The 16,443-nt window shown below is 46.0% G+C and overlaps 1 protein-coding gene across 2 annotated transcripts in view; it reads left to right on the top strand.

Annotated features, from left to right (window-relative positions):
• Positions 1–15,856, top strand: part of LOC8025744 (SH3 and cysteine-rich domain-containing protein) — a 54,304-nt gene extending 38,448 nt beyond the window's left edge. The window contains exons 8-13 of one of the 2 annotated variants that reach the window (XM_042289518.1): positions 1,510–1,614; positions 2,548–2,678; positions 2,921–3,003; positions 3,760–3,811; positions 9,947–10,084; positions 12,486–15,856. In XM_042289518.1, the coding sequence (XP_042145452.1) occupies positions 1,510–1,614; positions 2,548–2,678; positions 2,921–3,003; positions 3,760–3,811; positions 9,947–10,084; positions 12,486–12,590 (614 nt within the window). In that variant the 3' untranslated portion in view covers positions 12,591–15,856. Of the gene's footprint in view, positions 1–1,509; positions 1,615–2,547; positions 2,679–2,920; positions 3,008–3,759; positions 3,812–9,946; positions 10,085–12,485 lie in introns of those variants that run through there. The other variant, XM_040207731.3, reaches the window with a different exon arrangement.
• The last annotated feature ends 587 nt before the right edge of the window (positions 15,857–16,443 follow it).

Genomic DNA, 16,443 nt, shown 5'->3' on the forward strand with positions numbered 1-16,443 from the left:
GCTACCAGAAGTGGCTGTGCCTGCGTGGTTGCTGCTGTCAGTGTTGTAGAGCGCGACAAAGGAAACCGCAGTGCGCCCAAGGCGGGCCCGTTCTGTTTAGCCGTGGCTGCGCCCTTGGCCTTTTAGTAGTGTCTCCTTCCGACTCGTTTGGTTGACTCTTCCTCTTCTTTGTTTCTTAAGTTGATGCTCGTACGCTGTGGCAACCTGCTCCGTGCCTAACCCCAGCAGTGTGTCCGCCCTTGCATCGTGTCGTGGCTCTTCATTTGCCCATTGCGACGCAAGAATGATGGCAGAGGCTCTTGAAAGCTTGCGCTGCTCCGTTGGCAGTTCGGTTGCCCTTGCCAGCATGGTCTATTGCAAGTGTTTGTAAAGAGTGTGTTCATGTAAACTGTACTTCTATGAATTTTTTAAAAATCTTTCCATTCTTCTTACAAGCTTAATTAAGAATGCACAGGCGGTGTCACCCGCGCAACCATTTCCTCATTGGTGACACCATGTTTTTTTTCTCTCCTCCATGCCCACTCTTTGCAAAGCCCGTTGGAGACAGATAGTATCAGGTAGTGTGGTGTTGTCGCTTACTGTTTCGGTGTTGCATGGTCCCATGGTCTTGCTGCCTCAACATGATGTTGACAGCACATGCGGTTGACAGTAAATGTCATTGATAACACATGTTGACAGCACAGCAGAGCAGGGCTAACCCCGTAAACATTTCTTGGTCTCCAACTTGCTGCACTGCAAAGGCACACATTTTGCTTTTGCTTGAAAACTTAGTTGCCTGAATGGCTAAACGAACCATGCGCATTGTGCCGCACGATACTTGCATGCCTTCCTCTCTGTAACCACAGCACATTTGTTGTTCTGTTTAACAGTTCATGATCGTTCCCTGGCGTTGGGACGGGTCTAGGACATGAAGATGCCCCAGCAATTGGGAGACACTTCCTTTTCTTTTGATTGTTCTGGTTTACATTTTTGCTCTTCATTAATGTTTTAATGGGATTGAATGCACCTTGTTGTGACCAATAATGGTCTGGATCTGTCTGGCCCTGTATTTACATTTGGGAAAACTGTTGAGAGTGCATGACATATCAAACTGAGCAGTATTGCCTTGTAACGGCCGACGAATTGAACACAACAGGTTCGAAGCTGGAGCTTACATGTGCATTCAAGTTTGTAGCTTTGCTCGTGTGTAGGCATACGGTATGCAACCTATACAAATGACAAGATAAACAGCATGACCTGACCGGAAAATACGTAATCATGTTACTTGCCAAGTCTCAAACCGAAGCAAAAGGTCTCTCCCTGCTGAGCCGTAGCGACACAACTAGCTGCTGTTTATGCGGTAGGAGTCGCCAACTTAGGATGTAAGGGAGGCTGGCTCCTTTAAGTGTGCGTGCGTATGTCTGTGCATCTGTTTGCCGTAGTGGCTTTCTGTGCCATAGAATCCCGTGCTGACGTGGCGGAACCCCGCTTGTCCCTTTGTTGGTCCCCCCTCCCCCTCTCTCTCGACAGCCCCACACAGCCCCCAGCGGAAGAAGCTGTCTTTGCGCATGAAGAGTCTCTCCTTGGACAGTCCAGAGTCCAACGAACACGCGCATCGCCGTCGTCAACTCACAGGTGGACTTCTCCGTCTCTCTTGTCTTCTCCGCCCTTGTCCCCCCTCTCTCTCTTGCCCCTCCTCGAACCTTTGCGGTCGCTGTTTGGTCTCTAGAACACTTGACGCGGCAGTTCCGGCTGCCTGGTCGGCCGACATTTCTCCCATGTCTGTGTGTACTTGCATAGTGTGGCCATGTGGATTGAGTGGTTGTACACCATGTTTAGTCACGACTAGATAGACCGCCCATCATAATGGTCGCCGCTGGTGCATTCCCATTTATGTGTTGTATGCGAGTCATCGAGGAACATTTGAACCATTTATTTTTAACCCAATCCAGAGTCATTCATAAAGATTACTTCAAAAACCTCAGCTCATCTTTCAAAATCTAGGTTTGTACTGCACATTAAAAAAGAAAAAAAGAATCTACGAGGGGAAAGACTTGTGAAAGAGAAATATGAAATGTGAATGCATGGCTTTCAGAACAAAAGCATCCGAATATTTTCCAAAGCAACACTCAAGTGAGGATGCAATTATCACTAATACACTATTGACGTGCCATACTGACGTGCCATACCATCCATACTAACAATGCACGTGTTTGCAGTTTCGAATGTAGTACCAGTAGTGCTCGGCATAGGGGCATTTCAAGAGCAATGCTCGTCTATTCTTTTCTGTCTAACAAAGCGAAGAACTGCGAGATCAACACTTGTCCATTTTTGCTGTTCAACGAGGTATAAGGATATCACGAGAGTGGCACTTGTCCATTTACGCTGCTCATCGAGGCATAAGCACATATATAACGAGAGCGATGCTCATTCGTTTTTGCCATGAGGCATAAGCAGCTTGTAAGAGCGAAGCTCACCTATTTTTGCCATTTAACAAAGCAGAGCTCGCACCGAGAAAGTGTCACCGCGTGTGTAACATGCGTCTCGGTCTCCGCTGCCTCCATGCAGCGCCCCAAAGCCCCGTGCATGGGCGGAGGCAACTGCTGAGCACCAAGGCAGTGCGCATGAGCTCGGTGGACCTTCCCGACGATAACGAGAAGTCTCTCAGCAGCGCGTCCACTTCCCCCTGCCCCTCGCCTGTGAGTAATTTCCGTCTGCACGCCGTTGATGGAAAAACCAGGTTGCATCGTATAATAGTCGGCGACAGACCAAGAGCTCAGGGGAAGCTCCTCCCACCCCTTTCCACTTCGGCAGAGCGACCACTGGAGAGGAGGCAATCTTTTCTTCAGCGTTTACTCTGCTGAGGTGGAAAGGATGGAAGGAATTTCCCCTGAACTCTCAACCTGACTCTGACTATAGACCTAGCGCTGTGTTTTTCCAGAAACCGCACCGCCTCCTTCCGACCAACCTCTATGTGGTCCTGTACAACTTCCGAAGCCGCCACCAAGACGAACTCGATCTCAAGTGAGCCGTCTGTCCCCAGTTTACGTTAGATGGCTGTTGCATGTCTTTACGTGATGTTTGCATTTGTCTAACAGCCGTGCCCCTGACTTGCGCTTGAAGTTTATAAAAAGAAATAATACAGAGTCTGTTATGGGGTGGGTTTCATTAGAAAAATTACACACTTGACTGACACACAGGTCATGTGACCCCATTAAGTCGCATGACTGTGACATCACATGACTACCATGACCTGACATTGTGCGGCATCATGAGATCACGTGACATTACACATGCACACAGCATGTGCCCAGCTCGTTCGCAGCAGATTCTATGTGTCCCCAAGTTTGTCCTATGTATCAGGACATTCTTAATTTTCTAAATTCTGATATCCATGACATGTAATTTTTTTAATTTAATTATTGGTGTAATGAGCCTGGCACTGTTAGTATGAACAAGCGATTGCCTAGTTTGTTCCGTATTTTTATCGCAAGCTGGAAAGATGTTGGCAAAACTACTAACGCTATGAAATGTGTTTATTGGGTGTACGTACCAACTTGAGCAATAAGAAACCCCTTCTGACCAAACAGCCAAGTGGGGCCAATGTCACGTTAGTGCCAACTGTGACACATTGTGTGAAACAAAGGGAGCGCCCATTGGCCTGCCTCCTGTCTGCCATTTGCCCACAGTGCGTGTGCGCCCCTGGAGAAAGCATACCCCCCAGGCAGTTGAGTGCCTTTCGACAATTGCATCGAATATTTGTGGCACTTTCTGTTGCAGGGCTGGTGACACAGTGACTGTGATTGACACCACCGATCCAGACTGGTGGCAGGTAAGCCCCGTGCCCAGACCCCTGTTGCTTCAAGATAAGATTAAAGGGGCGATGCAACAAATTTTCTACTTTAATAGTACAGCTTAGGATTATTCTCGGATATTTATTACCTAAGAAACTCGGGCTACTTTTTATCTCTACGCAGTGGCAGTCGCGGAGTAAATACGAGAAAAACGGACACCATTTACCCCCGCCGCCAGAAAAAGCAACCACGTGATCCGGAGCCGATTATATGCCACCAATATTTTTAACATAGCCATCGCTAGGGTTGGCACAGCACAGGGCGCGCACTGAGCTCTAAACATTGTTAAGGTTCGGCTGGTCCCGTCCTCCCAGCAATTGGGCAAGAGCCACCACCTGAATGCATGTCGAGACATTGATTGTCACGAGCCAAAATTGAATGCCTAACGCAATCTTCATGCCCACTGTATGAGCAGCATTTAAATATCATCACAGCGGGGATCGCATAACTTGATGACGCACGCCTGGGGATCGCATTTTTGGCATTGTCCCCACAGCTCCATCATCAAATTTCGCGAAGGAGAGACTGAAAGAAAAGCTCCGCTTTTATCCTTCAAATCCCACCGCGACGAAGGCGCTTCTTGGTCAGTGGTGTTGCGTTCGAGTATTCTTGGGTCCCACTAGTGCCAGTAAGATTATGTGAAGTGAAAGACGTTCCTACCCAATATTGTTGCACAGCCCCTTTAAGACAACTCCTTGTTTGAGTGGCTCGTAGAGTCTGATAAACATCTGCTGAATGTGCGTCAGCGTTAGACGAGGGAAAAGAGAGGTGAAAGAGTACCGTTCCAAATTGTAAGGGAAGACACTACTTAGACAAAAAAACACTTCTGCAAAAAAAGATGATTTTGAAAAATGCCCTATTTACATCTGCCAACATCTAGAGAGTATATTCCCAGAAAGTTTCATTTATTTACAGTGTATAGTTATTCTTTTATCAATTATTTGCAGTTCACCAATGGTAAAGAAAAGGTAGAGGTTCGTGCACTTCGAATGTGTTTTTCTCCAATCCTTTTTTTTTTTGGCATAAATCCCACCTTAACAAAACTATTGTTTCAGTATGAAACTATCAAAACTTAATATTTGTGGCTTATATGCCGAAGCTTTATGGATCCGGTTACTATAAACTTAGATTTTGCATTTTCATTTTACTTTATTATGAGAAATTGTCATTTGCAAAACATGGTAAATCTAAGAACGTACATTTTTTTCACAATTTTTTGTTTTACCTGAAAAATGCATATTTTCTTAAATTTCTTTGTATAGCAACCGGCAACAGGTATTCCAGTATGCATTCCACCAGGAAAATATGTGGTTATCGACACCATTTCTCAACGATAGATTCATTGAGCAGATTTCATGCAAAGCTATGCTTTACTTCGTTCTGGGGGTATAGTACCCCATATGACTGGTACACAGGGCTGAAATTTTGCATACTCGCCTCCTATATGCCTGTAAACACCACCTGCAAATATCACGCCGATTGAGTGAGCAGTTCAAAAGTTGACATTCCCAGGTCGCGTCCTGAGAACTCCGCCGATTTTTCGAGTCTTCGATTTAGCTGAAAGTTGTCAGACCGCATCAGTAACCCTTTCTCAACTGATAGCCAAAATATATTATAAAAATTAAAATTTTTCATGAAGTTATTGATTATTCGATTTACGCTGGCCTCCAGTGTTCCGGGAGGAGACTCTTTACTGGCAACAATGAAAAATCCCTGCTTTTCTCTACTCGTGTACGTCACCAGCGGGTAGATGGACAAGCAACCTGGCAGCCACTAAACGGCTTTCGTACGCCAGCGATCGGGATTATGTTTTTACAGCTTCAAGGTTGAAAGTTCCTTTGCAATGGGTAGCAATCTGTGCTTCGCGGTAGGTTGTAACAGTGGTGGTAAAAGCTTTCTTTTTTTTCTTTTTTTTTTGTTATCTTGGGAGAAACAAATGTGTTTCTCGGCTGCAATGGAGGCCAGCCAGGTCAAGATGCTTGTGCGCAAGCTGTGTGCCGAGAGATGTAGCGTCACATGAAACATTCTCGTTTAAGCTCGCATTACTTTATAGCCGCATGCTGCGAGTTGAGTATCCTTCTGTAGCAGGGACGGCTTCAAGAGTGGCAAGCGCAGGCATATGCCGGCTGTGACCACTTGGACACCCGTCCAAAGAGGAGCGCTAATAATATCGAGAAAAAGAGTGTACATTATAGCACTATAGTCGACATTTCTCGCAGTCACATTGGTTGTTCGCAATTGTTTCAGTGATTTTTTTTTTAAATTTTTATAAGCACTATATTTGTTTCGGGCATCGAATCTAGCTCAGACTACTGTCGGAGTTCCCCTCACGTGGCCGATCTGTTGGAGACGAGAAGTGAAACATCTAAAATAAGTTCAAGTCTGAGCTTAGACATGGCTTTCGACACAGTGCTATTCGTGTCTGGTGTTACTGAGGTTTAGGGAGCAGATATTGAGCTTCATTAATATACAATATAGCCGTTGCATTTGTCAAATGGTTGGCGTGCAATATTCTCTCACAGAAGAGGTGGCGAATTCGTCTTTATTTATTTATTGTGGCGAATTGTTATATAGGGCTGAAAAGTTTTCAAAATCATGAAAATATTCATGTCGTTGACGGAAGGCACGTAAATATACAGGTGATGGAGGCTGTGCAAAACCAAAACTTTATCAAAAAATAAATCTTGTATAGAAACACCCGTTTTTACCCTTTCTATGCACTTGACGATGAGTGTTTAAGCGCTATGTATTCTACACTGAGAGTAAAAAAAAAAAAAAAATAGAAATTATGTACAAATTTTTTTCGGGGTAACTGTTGTTAAATTATTTTTAATTAATAATTTTATGGTGCATTTCTGCACTTTGTGCACTATTGCATGAAGTACAGAAAGCAAATATTATTATATTCAAGCAAATATTTTTTGTATGAAATTGAATAGTGTACCTGTGTATTTTATACGCCTTTCATTGCACCTGGATGTTTGGCTTGGTAGTTGCGGAGTTCTTTTATTTTTTTAATTTTAGCACGACCTTCATGAACAGTAACCTGCCATCTGGCCTCCATGAATGCAGTTCTTTTCTTTTTATCCATTTAAATGTTTACGACTATCGCAGCCTACATCTGTTAGGGGAGGTGAGTAAAGTTGGCGCCACAAACACGTACGTTGAAAATGGCACCGACCAGAAGCGCTCTTCTGGAGTGGTACACAGATATTTTCCTGAATTACTCAAGCACCAAGGACAATATGCATGCTACAAAAGTAGTTACACGTGCTGGCATATGCAATAGTCGTTTTTCTAAAGAAAATCTAAAACAAATGGCGTGTTACTTCTGGTAAGACGAGCGTGTGGCCCACCTGTACCCACATTCCGAGCATTATCCGTGGTGCTTGGGTAATTTGTTAACAAATGTATTGTGTGACTCTTTGACCTTTCTTCGCCAGTGTAACTACTAGGTTCTGATAGCATTAGAACGGAATTGCTTGCGATTTCACGAAGCTAGCAAGCCACGCCTTGAACGTACCGAGTTGTAAAAGCAATTTTCTCAAAATCCTAATTGCATCCATTTTTTTTTTTTTTTTATATAGCACATAGGCTAAGGTCATACTTTGTGCAACTCGAGATTATTGTCAACTTCAGATAGCACGAATGCCCCTGTTTTCTCGCTGTTCGCCGCGAGAAAGGCGGGCGCAAGCATACCCGATTGCCGGCCGCGCGCCTTGCTGCCCGCCGGTGACGTTACGTTTGAATGGCGGGGAAAACTGGGAAAAAGCTGGGGAGAACAATGTTTCAGTTTTGGCAGCGAACAAAATATCACTTTCTTAATTAACTTGAGTGAATCTGGGAAAACAATATAGCATTTCGGAATCAGGAAGTCATCCGCCTCCAGATGATGCCTTTGGATTAGGTAGCTTAAAATATCGGCAGAGTTCTTCTTTAAAGGGCAACTTTACTCCATTCCGAAGATTTCGGGATAATAAGTGAGTTCGCATGAAAAAGCACTAGAAAAAGAAACTACGTCATTTGCTTTGCAAAAAATGGTATATATATATTGTTAAATCTAATCTTTAATACGAGCAGAAGTCGAAACCGAAAGTTCAGCTCCATCCGGCAACATTGGTCTCGGGCTACCAAGAACATGGCTATCACGTGGTATGAGATGTCACGTGATCCTTTGCGCAACAAAAGGTGGGCTTGGGGCAGGTTAAATCAATGTATGATCCAAGAGTGGTGGTTGGTTGAGTTGCGTTGGTGAAGCACGTGTTATATATGAAAGCGTGGTGATGTCACTACGTGATTTCTATGCTGTTGGGTACTTTTCCATTTGGAGTTGCTTACGCATCCGTAATCTTTACCAGGAAACACACGCGGGGAGAATGAACATGCTTTGCATTGTTTGCAGGCGCCGTTATTATCCATTATGCGGTTTACACTTCATACAAGGGCTTGGAATGACGTCAACCCTTTCAAGGCAGCTGCAAACCTAATCTTTACCGGAACGCGTGGGCGGGTCTTCCTATTGTTCACACGCACCTTATCCATCACGTGGTTTTTATGCTTGTTTTGTGGTTTTCTTTATTGAAACAGATACTGAGCTTTTATGCTGTTTGCTTGATTTCAAAGGAGATATGCTGTTTTGCCTTCAATTGTTTGCCGGGAGTTTTTTTGCTTTCAACGCCAACGACACGAAAATTTCCTTGGCTGGTAGAGGTATACAGCTTCGCTGTAAAACAAGCAAAAAGGGGGATATGGTGATGACGTTTCGCTCAATGTTGGCTATGCCCACCCTGTAGCCTTGACTGCACTGTTGGTTGCACCTCAATTCACCCGCTCGAGTCAGCCGATTCCGACAACTTGGCGGGCAGCAAAGTTTGCCGGACCGTTTCATGAAACATTTAGACAGAACTATGTCATAATATTTGATGTCTGGTCTTCCTATGTGATACTGAGGAAGACTGCATTGTTTTTACAACAAAGAAAATGAAGCAGAGTTGCCCTTTAAAGCATCAGATCCCAAAAGGTGCAATTTAAGCCAAAACAGAGTACAGGGTTTTGACAGACTACGGCATGCTGGTAATGTTGCAAGAATAAACTGGAAAGCAACACAAAGGACAAGGATAGGATTGCTGTGTGATGCTGATGAGCAGTCATGCTAATCGGCAGGAAGCAACAAAAAAGGACAAAAACAGGCAGCTGTGTCATGCTAATCAGTCCATTCGTTAACGGGCCTTCTAACCGACAGATTGTAATGGCTTACCAAATTGGTTGGTGAGCCTGCAACCAATTGTCAGCCTCTTATTTCCCTTTCGCTCGGGCGTCGGGACCAGGCCTGAAGGGAAGACGTTTAACCTTTCAATTGCGAGCCACACATTGTGCAACGCAAACTGCACGACAACAAACCTCCCTCAAAACCGCATTTGCTTCATATTCGAGAAACACCATTACGTCATCGGCCCACAACGCCAGACGTCGGCTCAGTAGGGTGAAGAATGTGATGCAAAATTTTGCAAAGTCAGTTTCGAAACGTAGGCTTTCACTCGCCTCGGCCCAATCTTTTGGCAGTGGCAACGATGCCCGAGTTCTAGGACTTTGCATGAGTACGAGCCAAACCTGGGAAGCGGTATGAGGTGCCATGTAATTGCAGTTGCAAAGTTGGGCACATTTGTAACGTAGAATGCTTTATGGGCCGGTTTCAAGAGCTTCCCAAAAAGTTGCATCGAAAACGTGATTACACGGGCTTGTGACGGTTACGTGGTCGATGCCCCTATGGGACACGTCGTCTCGTAGTTGGTGCCACTACAGGAATTATGTGGGAATGTGACATGATGTCACGGTGCCACATGACAATGTGATGTCGAAAAGTCGTGCCGTCACATGACGGCGTCTCGTCAGTGTCACTTGACATCATCCGACATCGCGTGACACCGTGACATCACAGTGTACTGCGACGTCACACGACATATGATCACGGGGTTGGTGTCACGGAACCACCGTCCATTAAATTTAACGGGAAAATATCACGTCTTGCGCTATAACATCCACTCGCATTCTGCAGAATTCTGGCTTTATGCAGGATCAAGGCGATTTATTTTTTCTCTTTGTCGTGCGTGCAGGGCAAGTGCATGGGCCGGTCAGGTTTCTTCCCTTCCAAGTATGTGGCCAAGCTGCACTCTGGGGAGCGGGCACTCCAGGTCGTCCACTCCATTCAAGTGCTGGACGGCCATGAACCAGTCAAGCTGCTAAGGGACCAGGTGAGCTGGTTCGCTCAGCCACGTGTACCATCCCCTCCTATGAGCACACAGAGTAAGGGCCTCCCTAAGGGGCACGGTGCAGCTCAAAGCACGTGGAGCGAACGCTTGTCTCACGGAACGCTGGGATCCTAACCTCGGATCCTCAGCCCTGTCCGTTTCAATCTTGGTCGACGTCGTACGTCTGCGTGCATCTGTGTGATCACTAGCTTAGCAGTCGTTCGTAAACGGGCCAAATTGCTCGTCTGCAGTGCAGCCGTCAGACAAGGCAGACAAACTTTCTGCCGTCTAAACATTCATGCGACAAATTGGGCTTCAATTCCCGAAGCTGCTGCCAGGCCAGCTTAGACGATACAGGCAATGTAGAGCCTGAAAAACTTAAAGGGGTACTCCGCCGATTTCTTCATGGTCCCCGATTTGCTTGAAATTTTGCTAAACTCGCCAAACAACATCGCCAAAATAGTATCCCAAATATTGGGTCAAAATAATTTTTTTTCGCAAAGTTATTGAATTTGCAATTTTGGTCCTCACCGTGTTTTTCAAACTGAAAGTCTCTACTGGCAACAATGAAAAAGTGACATCAGTGGAAGTGCTGGGGTTCACTCTTTAGACTGTAGAATTTGTTCCCAACTGATTCGAAACAGTTTCATGGTGTCAAATGAATGCTTTGGAAGCTCGCTCCAGTCCCCGCGCTCCAGCACGGAACGAATGATTGGCATATTCTATTTTTAAGACTGCTCGCCCGACTGGCAAGCTTAACCTTCCACTGACGTCACGGCCCTGAAAAGGGCGGGTATATTTGAATGTTTGTTTTTGCATCATTTTCATTTGTCGATTTCGCAATAACTATTATGAATTTCACGATACTAAATAGCATACCAGAAAGGGTAAAGGCCGGGGAGTCAGAACATATAGTTTGTTGAGGTAGCTCAAAAATCGGCGGGTACCCCTTTAAAGGGGTTATGACACGAAAATTAAACGGATAGATTATTCTTGAAATGGAATGCTCATAGGCTACTTAGTGTATACACCAAGTTACACGATTTTTAGAGCTATAGTAATTGCAATAATCAATTTACGAATTTTTATCATTTTCATCTGGCGACCAGGCAACACTGCCCCAGCTAGTCACGCCATGGTGTCCATAAACCACGTGACCATGAACGCTCTTTCATTCTAGGCGCCCCCATGATGGCCCGAGCTCTCCTCGCCGCGATACGATCAAAACCGCTCAAACCCCTTTTTCGGTAACCTGGAAGCTATTCTTGATCTCGCCCCCAGCCTGTTGACCTTCCACCCTGCATGCACCTGCGAGATATTCCTAGACGACGGTGACCACGGCGAGCCCGTCTGCAACTCGCCGTCGCTGTGGCTGGTCGCCAGCGGGTCGCAGTCAAAATGAACAGCTTCCAACATCTGTTGATAACAATCACTCTCATCGCTGCTGCGATCATTGTCGAACACTTTGACAAGGCGAGCGATGCCGTAGACGTAATCGTCACGGACCGCATGCTCGAAACGCGGAAGGTAAACGAGGAAACTGAAGCTCGAGAAGCCAAGAGAGCCAAGTCTGTGAGTGCGTGCAAGGAAACGCCGCGCTGGAGGCTGGCTACGTCACCAGCCTTCAGCTCCACCCGGCCGGCCCCTCCGAGGGATCCGCACATAAATCGATTTATCCACAAAACTATCGCGCCATTTTCAATACAAATTTATCAGGATTATAGGAACATACTGTGGGTTTTAGCAGTATTGTTATCTCATAATTTATTTTTGGCGTGTCATAACCCCTTTAAGGGGATCAGTGGATGAATAGTCTAGCGCACACCAGTTTAGAGCACGTAAAGCGAAAGCTCGCACTGCAGAATTTGGGATCCTAGGTTCAATCTTCACTCCTGCTCACTTCAATCTGGATGAGCATCGTACCGGCATGCAGTCATGTATCGCTACTGCATGGTGCGCATTAAAGACCCCGGGCTAGCGGTTGTACTGCGCTGGCTAAATTGCTCATCTACAGCTGAGAGACAAGTTGCTCGTTGATGGGAGACTAACTTCAAGGCTGTATAAACATACCCACAACCAATCTTTTTTTTTAAACGTTATGTATTTTTGTTTGCCACCTCCGAGTGATTAACTCTTATTTGATATGTGGACGTTTCTGCAGTGGAAAATAAAGTATGGCACCTCGTATTAGGACTCCAGTGAAACAGCCATTTGTACAAAAAGAGTGGCGATTTGGATATTCAAGTGTGCCATACAGGCATTAGACAGACAGGTCATATACAAATCTCCTATTGATTCCCCAACTAACCCAGATGTAGTAAAACAAGCGACCTACCCCGAAACGAACGAGAACAGCAACGCCAGTTTCTTGGCGATGGCTTAGCCAGCGACGTTCCCTTTGCAGATTGTCATCCAAGTCGGCGACGAAATGGAAGGCAAAGTGCTCGTTCGTACCGGCCTTGGCGACAAGGCCCTACCCTGCCCCCTCAAGTACCTCCAGGAGGTGTGAGGACGGCCTACCGACGGAGAGGCTCTAGACCGACGCGAGATCGTGGGGTCTTCAGTGACGACGCGCCACGTCGGTCTTGTGAAACTTATCTTCAACGCAGCCCGAGGAGGAGGAAAGCTGCTGCACATCGTCAAAGTGGTGGTGCTGGTCGCTCTACGTGCGCTCGTGACGAAACCTTCCGACGCGCTGCAACACTTTCTCCTCGTGTTGGAATGTTAACAGACGACTGATTTCTCGCCTTTACCGGCTTTTACCAAGGGGATACTCCTGTCTTCGCGTTGGCTCCAAGTGGGACTGTTTGGCGGCTTCAATTCTGGTCAGTGCCGCCATGCTTGTTGTTGCTGCTCTCGTTTTAATCGCCGAATGTTGGATGACATGGGGGTTTTTTTTCGCTAGAAAGAGAGCACTGAGATGTTTGGAGATGAAGGATGCGGTTTTGCCGGATGCCAATGCCGTCTTTTGTAGTCACTCCAGGTTTCATGGAATTCTTAGCGCCGTGATTGTGTCCACTGATCCCGCTATGGGACTTGAGCTAAGCACTTGTCACCTCTTTGCGCACCCTTCTTCTGTCTCGCTATCGCAAAAAAAGCAGTTATCTTTTGCCAACGTGCATACACGCTGAGCCCCCCCGCCCCAGCAGCTGTTGGTCGACAACTTGGCCACAAATTTGATTCTCGAGCCAAGACTTTCTACGCTGTAGCTTTGTTGTTGGATAACTGGCAGATGTAAACAATTTGTAGAAAATTTAAGAAAAAACTAGCACATGGTCATTTTGAATAGTGCGGAGTTCTTGCTTTAGCGGCCCCAGCTTCATGACTTACTGCACCTTCATTATCACTTTCCACTCGTCCCCAAGAAGCTCTCGAATTTCCCTGCACTTAGACCGTGTGCGTGCTTGTTGTAGCAAAGCACAGTTCCCCTTCCATCGAACATACTCGCACGCAGATCTCGACCGTCAACCTTTTTCAAGTCACAGTTGTCAAAACGCTTCGTGCTGCAAAGAGGGCGACCACCTTTTTTTCCTCTTTGAAAAAAAAGATTCTGACGAAGACTAGCTTGTAGGTACCGATTGCACGAGTGCAATTTGCGTAGGTCGCATTGACCAACATTGCATAGCTGACAAACGTGGTGTTGCCTGACTCCTGCCAAGCCATACCCGTGCGCTTGTTTCCCCTTTATTTATTTATTTATTTAGACCTGCAGCAAAACGCGTATATGTTCGTTGAAAGTTGTCCAACGCTCGCCTGTTTTTACGCCATGTTTTTACACCCGTCGGCCTATTGCTGCAGGTCGGTTCTTTTCTGCCGGATGTTTCCGTTATTTTTATCCCGTCGTACGCTACGACGGCGGTGCGATTGCTGATAGCACAAGTCGTAGATATTCATTGGACGGTGCAGAATATATGTTTCATTCGCGTTTCGAGAGGCGTCGTGTTGCGAAAGACTAGCTTTGTGGCATAGCATGATCTTTTTAACTTGTACATATGTACAGTGTGTGCACTTTATAAGCAAATACTGTTAACTGCACTTTGAAGGCTCAATGTGGAACGCTTTCAAGCTTTGTTTGTTCTTTCTATCGGTTTTTCCAAGGAGTCCACGGACGTGGCTCAAGATTATAGCTTTGTGGTTACAAAAAAAAACCAAACGGCAGCGTAGCTTGGTCGCTGCGCTGAGCACGGACTCGGAGCGATCCCCGTGCCGTCGCTTTGTAGTTTATGGGGTCGCGTAAGTATAGTTGAGAATTCTACGATCATCCCAGTCTCGTGAAGTTGTGTGTACCTGTGCGGAGTGTCCACATATCAGAAAGCTTGTGTAAGGCTGCGAGACACCAGACAAAACACCAGATCTTGAGGCATGCTATCTTAAGCGGTGGCAATCGGTTTGTCAAACGATGCTTCGTCGACACTGCAACGTTTCATCGACAGTTCGCTTCATTGAAAGGTGTTTGTTTTGTCGAGATATTTGTATTGTGTCATCAAAAGCATTTTCCTGCACACATTGCCTCGATTCCTGGCATCCAGATGGTAGCCTAGCTTGCCGAATCCTTGGTGGTTCCAATCGGGCCTGGTGCAAGCTCGGGCCTTAGATTATGCGGAGCACGGGTTTGTCTGCTTCTTGCGCAAAGGTTGCGTTGGTGTCAGAACGCCGAGCTCTTATTTCCTGATTGAAAAAAATAATGGGTAGGCCTCAAGGCATCTAGCATTGAGGTATACCCACTATCCTTTAAAGCAAAGCCAATCGGCGCTCGGCGTCGTACTCCTGTGCACTGATTGGGTGACCACACATAGCACAATCTGTAGGGAAGCTTAGGGTTAGGGCTCGCGAATTCGTTTTTGCCCTAATAGGGTATAACCTGTGCAAGTTTGCTTCGGTTCCAGTAAGCTTACAGCAAATGAAACGAAGCTAGTATCCCAATCCAATCCACTTGGTAAAACAAATATGCCATCGACAAAACATCACAAGAGCGTGTGTCTACGAAACGTCAGTCTCGACGAGGCGCATGTCGATGGAAAGTTGTCCGCAAAACAATGTGGACCTGCCTTGGATTTGCAAACTTGTTGTCGAAACGTGAGGCAGTGTTGCACACGTGACAAAATGTCAAAACTGTCTTGCAATGTTGCAAAGATGCCGGCACGTTTACAAATACCACCTGCGCTTCGCGGAGCTTTTATGGGAGCAAAAACGTGTTAAGCGAAACAGAATGTGACCAATGGTGCGTACGGGAAGTCCTGAGACGCAATCTGACGTTGCGAATATGTCGAAACGTTGACGACGCTTTGCTTGATCGCAGCATGTTGGCAGTTGCTGTATTAGGGAAAAAAACCAAGGTCTGCGAGCCGCGGCTACACGCTTGTTGGAGCGTGGTGGACCCTGTGGACGCGCTCCGTTTTTAGGCGTTTGGTTGTGAAAACGTAGGTTCAACAGCGACCGTAGGATACAAGCACACCTCACCAGGTAACCGCACAGGCGCTATTTTTATAAACCGCCAAATGGGGAAGCCTGCAAGGTCCCGAACCACGGCAGTAGCGATCCCGGCATTTTCGTTTCTGCGCTTTGGAAAAGCCGTATACTGCACCTGTCACACTCTGTCAAAATGTTTAGTGTGGAATTCGCCGCCATGGTGTCGTTGCCCCCCCGCCCCGTGATACATTGTGCGTTTCTTGGCCACCATCCCTTGCTGACCCTGGCATTCTAGAGTGGCATTGATTGTTTTATCTGGTTGGCAATTTAGTCTTTAAAATAAAAATAAAGTTGTTTTTCTGCTTTCGGGCTGACTGGGGTAGTGCTTCTTGCCCAACCTAAGTGGTCAGTCAGCACAAGCAGTGGCAGAGCTAAGGTGTCTTTTCAGAGTTGCAAAGTGTGGGGAGGGTGTTGAAATCCCCCGGGGATTTTAGCACCCCCCCAAACTCCACAACCGTAGCTTAACCACTGAAAACAGGTGTGATTACTGTAAAATATTGCGGAAGCGCCCATTTCGTTCAGGTGCCCACTATATTAACATTGCACTAACTTGAGAGTTCTGCAAATTGTACTTTAGGCACCCAATTTCGCCAAACAAGCCTTTGTGTCTAGATTAACCCAGTTTTCAGTGAAAGTAGGGTCGGCGCTCCCCTGGTATTTTACGGTACTTGTGCACGTTAAACTGCAGCATAGCAAATCAATTCTCCAAAAATGCAAGTTAACTTTGTTTTAACTGAAATCTTTCACACTTCACTTCCCTAGCTGACTGTGTTTTCTTACAAACTGGGTTTTCTTGCAGGCTGTGTTTGTTTTTTTTGTCTTTGTTTTTTTTGCTGGCTGTCTTTTTGAAGGTTATGTTTTATTGCAGACTGTTTCTTTGCTACAGGCAGTTT

This window comes from Ixodes scapularis, unplaced genomic scaffold (genome assembly GCF_016920785.2).
Source record: "Ixodes scapularis isolate PalLabHiFi unplaced genomic scaffold, ASM1692078v2 PGA_scaffold12__126_contigs__length_90152505, whole genome shotgun sequence".
In the NCBI taxonomy this organism is placed as follows: domain Eukaryota; kingdom Metazoa; phylum Arthropoda; class Arachnida; order Ixodida; family Ixodidae; genus Ixodes; species Ixodes scapularis.